An 11,258-nucleotide genomic window follows, 5' to 3' on the forward strand; every position below is an offset into this window, starting at 1 on the left:
TGGAGTACACTTCAAACTAGTCCAAGCTCTTTATGGCGTCAGTAGAAGGAAAAAACGCAGTTTCGCAGGGAAATACAGACCCACCCACAAAGACCAGGAAAAACAAGGTGGAAAAGGCTGGAGGGAAACCTCTTCTCTCTGACCCTCAGGGGGTAGGCCAGGCATGAAGGATCTTTGACTTCCAAATTCATGCCATTAGCACATTCTGCAGAAAATAAAAGACAGCCCAAGTAAACAGAGCGAGCTGAAGTCCAAGGATAAAATCGTGATCTCACCCACCTCCAGGCCTTCACTGGGGTAAGATTAGCTGGTGGTCGGAACAAGGGCACCTGACTCCACTCCCGCCCTTCACCACCCTCCTTCTCCCTTTAGCTTGGAAATTTAACAGTCCGAAAGGATTAGAACTTCCAAATCTTATAAATATTTTTTACTTCAAAAAGTACCCTATTAAAACTTGAAAGGGTTGGCAAGGACAACGTGGGCAAAGTTCCCCTCCACCAAAACCCCCACCCTTCAACGTCTGGTTTCTCTTTCTCATCTCCAGAGCTCTGATAGAAACCTCCGGTGCGGGCCTGTTGTGTTTTAGGAGCAACAAGTTTGTTCCGTTACGGTCTCTAAATCTGATGAGAGAGCATGGCCAGGCTAGCCAGGGTCCCTAGTGCGGCTTCCAGGGTCCGAAAGCCATGGGTTCAAAAGCCGACCTTACAAGTCGGGCCAAAGTGCCCCGTTTGGAAGACTTCCCTTAAAAAAAAAAAATCACTGTCACGATCTGCGAAGCTGGCACAAGTTCCCGTACTGTCTTTTCCCAAGCCACGCTTCCCACGGCACCCTTCCTCCAAAAAAGGAAGAAACCGGCGTAAAGCTCAGCTCTCCGGAGCTAAGTTTACCTAGGACGTCCGCAGCACCCGCAAACTGCACCAGGACTCCACTCCAGCAACCCAGACATTAGTGAGCGCCAACGCTCGCCCTGCAGCGTGCCCGTACCCTGGGGGCTTGCTCGGTCACCCCGGGGCCACTTGCGTGCCCTCAGGCCACTCATGGCCATCCACCGGACTGCAGCAGCCAGGACGGCGCGGGGACCCGGCTGTGGCCCCTAGAGGGCCGTCGAAGGAGCCATCCCGAGCGGCCGGGACACCTCCAGGCTCCCGGAGCTGCACCCGCAGCCCGCGTCCCCGAGCCGAGCGGCGCAGGCCATCTGGCTCCCTGCCCTTCCACCTCCTTCCCTCGCCGCGGGCGCCCCACGCCCACTGCACAGGCTTCCAGCACCTTTCAGGATCCGAAAGGGCAGAGGCCACCCCCTGCACCCCGCCAGCCCGCCAGCCCGCAAGGCGAGCATCGGGCTAGCGCCGGGGTTGAGACACGTGGAGCCGAGACCTCCCCCCGCTCCAACCCCCCGCCCTGGAGCACGCCACTCACCGGCTGACCCGAACGGGACTTGCCCGGAGGCGCTCTCCTGAAGAAGGAGGTCCTGGCGGTGAAGAAAAAGTCCTCCGCGTCCTCCTCGAGGCTGCTGTAGCCGCTGCTCATGCTGCTGGTCCCGTCGCGCGCAGGGGGCCTCCCCGGGGCGCAGGCGGCCAGGCCGGGGTGCGGCGCCCGCCCGCCCCGCGAGGTTCCCGGCGCGCGCGGCCCCGAGCCGCCGGCCGCCCGTCCGTCCCGCTGCAGCTGCGGCCGCCGCTCAAGCCGCCCGTCTGGTCTCCCCCGCCCTCCCGCAGGCTCCTCCCCTCTCGGGTGAGCCACGGCCCCGCCCCCGCCCTGCCCCGCCCCCCGCCCAGACCAGGCCCCACCCCAGGCCAGACCAGGCCCCGCCCATCCAAAGCCCCGCCCCCCAGTGAGCCAAGACCCTACCAAGCCCAGTCCCAGTACAGGCCCCGCCCCAGGCCAGCCAAGGCCCCGCCCAGATCCCCGCCCCTACAGACTGCTACTGCTGCTGCTGCTGCCCAGCCCAGCCCCGCTCCGCGCGCGCAGGTGGGGCCCCGCCCACGCCCACGCCCCCTAGCCACGCCCCTTCGGCCTAGCGGCGGAGCGCGGCGAGGGGAAGTCGGGTTCGAGTGCCACCCAACCCCTGCTGGGGCCGGTGCTCAGGCGTGCTTCCTCCCGCAACCTCCCGGAAATTGCAAATTCCTCAACGACCCGCCTGCACCCCCGCGACTAGAACTGAAGTTTTGGAGAGGGCCGGAATGCAACGGAGAACTTTTTGCACTCTCTCCATGGGCCTTGTTCTTGGTGGAGACTGTAGACCTACCAGCGTGCAGCGCTTCCCTCCCCGACCGTTATAAGTTAGCAGAGGTGGGTGGGGAAAGAGCGACTGGGTTGAGCTTATTCGAAATAAAACACCGTCTCTTGTTGGACCCCAGGCGGGCGTACGGCTCCCCCGCCTCCCGTGGCGAAGGCGCATCCCAAACGTGAGTGGCTGAAGAGTCGTTGAGGTTTCATTGGACGGACAAATACCATGCTCGCAGAACAAGCCAATGCTTTTAGTTAAATGTACACTGTAAATGTCGCCCTCCACAAGCAGCCCTTACACGGTCACCTACAAGGGACGAGTTAAATTGTGGGGGCCGGTTGATTAGACCATTGTGTTCGCCCACACGCCAGCTTCCCCTTTGGAAAAAAAAAAAATCCTTGCAATCAGCTAAACTTTTAAAATGCGACATTTTCTTTGCGTACGGTCACCTGAGGGTCGTTTTCACCTTGGTGTGACGGGGGTGACTCTCCTTGCAGAGACCTCGAAGGGAAAAAAAGGTTTTGAAGTTTTAAGCCAAGAGAAGGAAAATGGTGCCTGCGTGGTCCCTTCTACCCCTCGGGCAGAAAGGAGACGGCTAATCTGCCTTCCTCCAGGCTTACTCACAAGCCTAGTTTGCAAGAGTCTCACTCCAGGGAACTCAACCCCAGAGGGACCTCAGAGTCACAGCCTGTTGTAAAGGTTTTCCATTAAAGACTTCTTCCCAGCCACCCAACAACTGGGTAGCTGCAAAGCAGGGCCTAACTTTCTTGTTCCATTGGGTAGAACTGGCTGGCTCCTTGGGTATTTTTCACACAGCCAAATGTAAGCGAAGAGGACAATTACTTAATGCAAGATTTGTCTTGTTTGACTCTTACATCACTCAAATATTACCATATCGCAACAACAGTGTCTTCATTAAATACTCCAGTTTGAGTAATGGGTGTGTTAAATAATTTAGCGAGCTTATTTTATTATAAATAGAAAGGGTGGAGTCCCTTACCCAGAAGAAATTACTCCATCTATGACTGTTTTGAGGAAAAATATGCTCAAAGTACTTTATAATCCACCACACCAGAAAATAAAATGATATTTTGAGCCTAACACGTGGCCAGAGACAGAAGCAGGCAAATCTCTGAGTTTGAGGCTAGCCTGGTCTACATAGCAAGTTCCATGTCACCTAGAGTACATAGAGAAACCCTATCTAAAAACAGAAAAGATTTTTCTTTTTTTGGTTTTTCGAGACAGGGTTTCTCTGTATCTTTGGAGGCTCTGTCCTGGAACTCACTTTGTAACCCAGGCTGGCCTCAAACTCACAGAGATCCACCTGTCTCTGCCTCCCGAGTGCTTGGATTACAGGCGTGCGCCACCACCACCCAGCAAATAAATCCTTTTTTTTTTTCTTTTTTAGATTTATTTATTTATACATACAGTGTTCTGCCTGCATGTGTCCCTGCAGGCCAGAAGAGGGCACCGGATCTTATTACAGATGGTTATGAGCCACCGTGTGGTTGCTGGGATTTGAACTCAGGACCTTTCGAAAAGCAGTCTGTGCTCTTAACCACTGAGCCATCTCTCCAGCCCCTCACATGTTGTTTTTGAGGGGAAATGACTGGATAGAGTTTTATAGATGTCAGCATGTTCATCAGAATCACTTGGGATTGGTTTGTTGTTGTTTTGTTTGTTTGTTTATTCAAAACAGGATTTCTCTGTGTAGCCCTGGCTGTCCAGTAACTCACTCTATAGACCAGGCTGGCCTTGAATTTAGAGATCCACCTGCTTCGGCCTCCTGAGTGCTAGGATTAAAAGTATGCGCCACCACCTCCCAACAAGGTTACTATTTTTTAATTTTTAAAAATGATTAGTGTGTGTGTAGGCATTCCTGCCATGGCATGCCTGTGGAAATCAGAGACAGCTTTGTGACATCAGCTCTAGCCTCCTAACTCAAATGCCTGGGACTGTACCACAAGCACCTTTTACCGGCTGAGCCATTTCACTGGCCGCGTAAGAATCACTTCTAATAAAAAAAAAAAAAAAAAAAAAGTTATGGGTTGGGGATTTAGCTCAGTGGTAGATTTGCCTAGCAAGCGCAAGGCCCTGGGTTCGATCCTCAGCTCAAAAAAAAAAAGTTATGACTGGGGTAAGGTGTGATCTAGCAGTAGAACATCTCCATAAATGGGGCCCTATGGTTTTGTTGCCCAGCCATGAAGATTTAAAACAAACAAACAAACAAACAAACAAATAAATAAAGTCACTGATTTCAAGCAACAGAAAGCAAAAGCTGCATAATTATCACATTTCTGTATTTTTCACATAGCAGCATTATGTGTGTGTGTGTGTGTGTGTGTGTGTGTGTGTGTGTGTGTGTGTTCGAGACAGAGTTTCTCTGTGTAGCCCTAGCTGTCCTGGAACTCACTCTGTAGACCAGGCTGGCCTCGAACTCAGAGATCCGCCTGCCTCTGCCTCCAGAATGCTGAGATTAAAGGAGTGTGCCACCATGCCCAGCTCACATAGCCACATTTTTTTAATGAAAGCTGAATGCAAGTTTTGACTCGCAAAATCAGAATTTGTGAAAACTCAAAATGCCTTGTTAAGCAGTTAGACATTTTTAGCATTTAAAATTCAGGGAATAAATAAAATAAGACAGACTCAGGCAAGCTCAGTTTTGAAAGGACTTATTGTCAAACACAGAACTGAATTTGTAAGTGGACTGAATCAATCACCATACATTTGCCACTGATATAGGAGCCCATTGGTTTTGAGTTTCGTTAAATGCCTACTAACCTTTTCTTTCCATGTTAATTGGGGAACATGCTGAAAGGTTAGTAAATGTATACAAAGTAGCTTTGTCAGAGCCGTGAGGAAAGGAATACAGGCCATATTCTACAAACAGGCCTAGGAGGCTAGGGAGCTAGTCCTGTCCATGTGTGGGGGACATGTTTTTTAGGCAGAACGGGGAGCATGTGGGAAGGTCCTGTGGTAGGAGTGTGGTCGGCAGATTCAAACAAGAGCAGGAAATCAGTGTTTCCTGACTGTGGAAACGGAGGGGTGAGTGTTGGGAACTCCTGTCTAAAGAGTAAACAGATCAGTAACAGAGGTATTGCTCAGTGGTGGAGCGCTTTCCTACCGTGTGCAAGGCCCTGGGTTCAATCCCCAGCCCTGAAAAAAGAAAATGTAAAAACATAAACATAGAAAAGTCACTCTTCTAGAATGGTTTTGTTTTTCACCAGATTTGGAGCAAAGGGTTGATAATCTTTGACCTCTTGGTAAAGTACTCGTTTGGTTACTGAGAGCAGAGAACAGAGTTAAAGCATAGGAAACTCCGAACAAATAAAACAAGGGGGTCTTCCCCCCACACACACTCCTGAAATGAGCCAACATACTGTGAGGCAGGTCATGAAACAGCACGCATGATATAATCACATTTTTGTACCTGTAATGGCAGGTGACGTTCTTACTGTGTGCTAAGGCGTAAGATAAAGAATCACAGATTCATCCTAAAGGTCACACTGCACACTGACAGATGACCATTGCACTGGAGCCTGTGTGACATGGAAAAGGTATGACCTTGTGGAGCAGGCAGACCTGGGCCGGAATGACAACCCTCTGGCTTACTCTTTGCTTTACCTTTTTTTTTTCTTTGAGACAGGGTTTCTCTGTATAGCCCCGGCTGTCCTGGATCTTGCTCTGTAGACCAGGCTGGCCTCGAACTTACAGAGATCCGCCTGGCTCTGCCTCCCAAGTGCTGGGATTAAAGGTGTGAGCCGCCACAGCCCAGCTCATCTTATTTTTTATTTTATGTGTTTGGGTGTTTTAACTGTATGCCTATGCAGTTACATGTGTGCCTTGTGCCCAAGGAGGCCAGAAAAGGGTGTCAGATCCCCCCGGAACACAGTTAGAGACAATTGTGAGCCAACATATGGTGGCCGGGCTTTGTTCCCAAACCAGGTTCTCTCTAGCCAGTGCTCTTAATTGCTAAGCCATCTCTCTGGTCCCTGTTGCTTATTCTTTTATGACGTTTTCTCCCTTGAGACAGGGTCTCAAGCTCTGGAACTCACTATGTAGACCAAGCCTCGAATTCACAGAGGTCGGTCTGCCTCTGCCTCCTGAGCACTGGGATTAAAGGTTCACGTCTGTTCTTGTATGACTTCCAAGTAGCTACTCTGAAACAGGTTTGTCCTCAGGAAAATGGGAATAATGGAATAACAACATTCCCATTTTATTCTCTTTGGGGTATTATAAGAATTAAGTGAGAGAAGCCTCATAAAGCCCTTGACATAGAATGGGGTCAGGCAAATAGGAGTCTTTTTTTTTTTTTAACCCTAAAAATTGGATTGTGAAGCAGACTTAGCATCTTTTACCCACTTCTTTGACCACTAAACGTTTTACCCCGAGCATCCTCCCTGGAATAAAAGGGTCAATGGCTGCTCAGGGGTGAGGCTTAATGTCAAGAATCTGTTGTGGTTACCTCTGTGCTGGCTGGTTTTGTGTGTCAGCTTGACAGGAGCTGGAGTCATCAGAGAGGAAGGAGCCTCGGTTGAGGAAATGCCTCCCTGAGATCCAGCTGTAAGGCATTTCCTCAATTAGCGATCCATAGGGGAGGGTCCAGCCCATGGTGGGTGGGGCTATCCCTGGGCTAGTGGTTCAGGGTTCTATAAGAAAGCAGGCTGAACAAGCCATGGGGAGCAAGCCAGGAAGCAGCTTCCCTCCATGGTCTCTGTATCATCTCCTGCCTCCAGGTTCCTGCCCAGTTTAGGTTCCTGTTCTGACTTCCTTCAGTGATGAACACTGATATGGACGCGTAAGCCAAATAAGCCTTTCCTCCCCAGCTTGCTTTTTGGTCATGGTGTTTCACTGTAGCAATAGAAGCCCTAACTAAGACAACCTTCCCCTGCCACAGACAGCTTTCAGTGTGGGCCGATCTCACACAGCCACCTATTGAGACACTAACTCGGGAGAGAAATCTTGCTGGTTGGCTTCTTGGAACCATTTCATCACCTTGAAACAAAAGGCTTCCCTCTGGACTTCACACACTAAATGTGGCACCTGGGAATTCTGGAGCCAAATTATGGACACGAGTGACACCCTGAATCTGGCAATGCTAAACGATGACAGGGACTTCATGGGTCTTTGAATCAACCAGCTTTGAAGCTGCCCTACTTAAGACTTGTTATGTGAGACAATGTGTTTTCTTAGCTTGGCATGGTAGCACACACCCATAGTCCCAGCCACTCCAAGGGCCTTGAGGCAGGAGGATTGCTTAAGCCCAGGAGTTTATAGCCTAGATTGGCCAATGTAATGAGAACCTCATCTCAAGATAAATAGAAAAGAAATGGCGTGCTAAAATTTCTCTTAAAAATTCTCAGAGAGGGGGTTGAGGATTCGGCTCAGTGGTAGAGCGCTTGCCTAGCAAGATCATCATGGCAGGAAGCATGGCGGCATGCAGGCAGACATGGTGCTGGAGAAGGAGCTGAGAGTCCTGCATCTGGATCAACAAGCATCAGGAAGAGAGAGAGACACTGGGCCTAGCTTGAGCTTCTGAAACTCCGAAGTTCACCCCAGTGGTACACTTCCTCCAACGAGGCCACACCCACTCCAAGAAGGCCACGCCTCCTAATCCCTGTCAGGTGGCACCACTCTCTAATGACCAAACATTCAAATCTATGAGCCTATGGGGGTGCCATTTGTACTCAGATCACCGTAGGTCTAAAGTTAGGTCCTAGAAGTCAAGAAGATGCCCACAGTTCTCTGAGGAAAATCAGTCAAAATGGCTGAAACTATTGAGAACGGCTTCAATAAGATCTACATGGATGCAATTCGGATACAATCTTGGTTTGGACACTGTGGGAAGAAGGTAGGAAAATCCGCTCTTCTATGCCTAACAGTTCATTTTCCCGAGGAAATATAAACAGAAAAAGAGCAAAATTATTCCAGAATAGAAGTAAATGTGAGGGAATAGGGGACACAGCTCAGGAGTTAGGAGCACTCGCTGCTCTCGCAGAGGATCTGGGTTTCCTTCCCAGCACTCACAGCAAGGAGCTCACAACTGCCTGTAACTCCAACTTCAGGGGACTGGGCACCTTTCACTGACCTCCCCCGGTGCTGTACCCATGTGGTGCACATACAGACAAGTGGGCGTGCACACAAACATTGTGTGGTATTTTAAGGGCATTTGAGACTGAGGAGACGGCTCAGGGGGTAAAGTGTTTGCTACGTACACATGAGGATCCGAGTTCAAATCCACAGCAGCCACATGGAGAGTCACATGTGACAGACAGCATCTGTAATCCCAGGGTTGGAAGGTTGAGGCAGGAGGCCCCTGGGGGCTCTCTGGCCAGCCACTCCAACCACATCCATAAGTTCCAAGGTTAGTGAGAGATCCGTCCCCCAAAATAAAGTATACTTGTTGATCATGGTGGTGCACACCTTTAATCCCAGCGGTCAGGACTCAGAGGCAGGCGGAGCTCTATGAGTTTGAGAACATCCTAGTCTACATAGTAAATTACAGGATAGTCAGACCTACATAGTAAAACGCTGCCTGAAAATAATAATCATAATAATAAACCTAGTATTGACCAGTGGCCTCCATGCACACATACACCTGGGCACACATGTGCATTGCACTTGTATATAGCGCACACACACACACACACACACACACACACACACACGTGCACAAGCATGCAAACATACACAACTTTTGCATAAATTACAGCTTCATAAATCTGAAAAAACCAATACCACACTAACCCACTGGGATCTAAGATATTCATTGGTAATTTCCATTTGCATTTACCTATGCTAGGTCACAGTTGGAAAAAAAAAAAAAAGCCACAGGAATAAGAAGGGTGCACACATGGAGAATAAAATACAGGATTCTGGCTTCTCTCAGAGAGGATGAAAGCAAACAGTTCTAACATTTAGATTATTTGGGCAAATATAGAGGATTCTCAAAAGTCATTTGAAACTAAAAATCCTGACGGTTGTTCACTAAATAATTGGAGACAACATACCGTGATAAACACACACTTTGATTAGTAATGCATTTTTGTTTTTTATTGTTTTGTTGACTTGTTTTTGTTTTTCGAGATACAGTTTCTCTGTGTAACAGCCCTAGCTGCCCTGGAACTCACTCTGTAGACCAGGCTGGCCTCGAACTCACAGAGATCTACCTGCCTCTGCCTCCAGAGTGTTGGGACTAAAGGTGTACACCATTACACTTGGTGACCCTGAACTTCTGATCCTGCTGTCTCCACCTCCCAAGTTCTGGGATGGCAGGTGTGTGCCACTCTGCTCCATCTAGGTGGTAGTGGGGATCAAAGCGTGACACATCGTGTTTCCAAGTGAGTACTTGACCAACTTGGCACTGTCTCCAAGCCAATACCAGTTTATTCATGTTCAGTTGAAGATATCCTACAGGAAAGGGAGGATATGTAAAACAGTTGCTGTTATATATATATTTAATTTCAGAAATATTATCCCTAAAGAAGGCCCCTTGGATGAGGAAAGACATTTCACTGAACATTACTTGAGGTCTTAGTGTACTGCAGACACTATTCTAGAAGCTTGAGCTATAGGAATTCACTGAAACCTTATAAACTCCCCACTGACCCTGATCAAAGGGCAAAGTTGTCTTCACATCTAAGGTTACCTCTGAACCACCGTGTCTGTCCAGCCACTTGAGGGAAAGAGTGAGCCAACCTCAAAGAAAAATCCAGAAGGTTTCTGCCGCCCGTCAATGATTTACTAGGTATTGATTTCATGGATGTTGTAAGAGATGTTGCATCGGCGTGAGTGGATGAGAAATATTTGCTATTCAGACTGTGGGAAAGGGCCACTGAGATGGTTCAGTAGGGAAAGGTGCTTGTCGCCAAACTCAATGACCTGAGCTCGCTCCCCTCTGACCTCTACACAAGCACTGTGGCATGCATGCACAGATAAATAAATGATGGGTTGGTTTTTGTTGTTGTTGTTTTGTTGGATTTTTTTTTTTTTTTTTTTTTTTGGGCGGAGGGGAGCTGAGGATCGAACTCAGGGCCTTGCGCTTGCTAGGCAAGTCCTCTACCACTGAGCTAAGTCTCCAACCCCGAGTTTTTTTGTTTTTAAGTTTGTGAGAGAACAGAAATCTTCATTCAGATAATCATGGCACTGAACTTCTCAATGTCTATTGGTTGTTTGTTCATATAAGGGTTCCCCTGTGTAGTCCAGGCTGGCTCTGAATGTGTGATTCTCCTGCCTAATCTTTCTGAATGCTAGGGTTACAGTTGTGTGCTATGTTGGCCTGGCTTTCCAATCCTTATTTTGATTACTCCTTCTACTGTGGGGCCACACAGGTCCTTCTCCTCATCCACATGCACTTACTAAGGGCTGATAGCTCCCCAGCCCTAATTCTGGCCAGGTAGGGTGATTCTGAATTCTTTTTTTGTCCTGGGATATTTGTCAAAGTTATGGCCTGTTCCCATAGCAGGGCTTTTACAGGCAGCTACAGCTGTGAGACACACGGGGTCCTCAGATAGATGTCACCATCCACAGATTCCATCTCAGGCAGCGGCTTCAGGTGAACAGAACAGTTTTCTTTCTTTCTTTTTTTTTTTTGTTTTTTGTTTGTTTGTTTGTTTGTTTTTTTCAAGACAGGGTTTCTCTGTGTAGTTTTGGTGCCTGTCCTGGATCTCACTTTGTAGACCAGGCTGGCCTCGAACTGACAGAGATCCACTTGGCTCAGTGCTGGGATTAAAGGCGCCTGCCGCCGCCACCACCACCCTGCTCAGACCGGTTTCCTTTTTTTTTTTTTTTAATATTTTTATTTTATGGTTTACTTAATTTCACATATCAGCCACGATTCCCCCATCCTCCCACCCAGAACAGTTTTCTTGTAGACAAGCATCCCAGAGAGATAATAATGTTCCTTGTTTTTATTTCCTTATTTATTTTGACCAGAGTGAGCTAACAGTGGCTGTAGATTCTGCGAAGGCTGCCCAGATCCGCTTAAATTGAGCAGAACACATCCAGGAAGAGGAGCCTGGCCAGGGGAGGCAGG

The 11,258-nt window shown here is 48.8% G+C and overlaps 1 protein-coding gene across 1 annotated transcript in view; it reads right to left on the bottom strand.

Annotated features, from left to right (window-relative positions):
- Rassf3 (Ras association domain family member 3) overlaps positions 1 to 1,658 on the bottom strand; it is a 64,848-nt gene extending 63,190 nt beyond the window's left edge. Inside the window, 1 exon segment of the mRNA XM_036169776.1 lies at positions 1,417 to 1,658. Coding sequence (XP_036025669.1) covers positions 1,417 to 1,527 — 111 coding nt within the window. The 5' untranslated portion in view covers positions 1,528 to 1,658.
- Positions 1,659 to 11,258: the final 9,600 nt, after the last annotated feature.

This window comes from Onychomys torridus, chromosome 20 (genome assembly GCF_903995425.1).
Source record: "Onychomys torridus chromosome 20, mOncTor1.1, whole genome shotgun sequence".
In the NCBI taxonomy this organism is placed as follows: domain Eukaryota; kingdom Metazoa; phylum Chordata; class Mammalia; order Rodentia; family Cricetidae; genus Onychomys; species Onychomys torridus.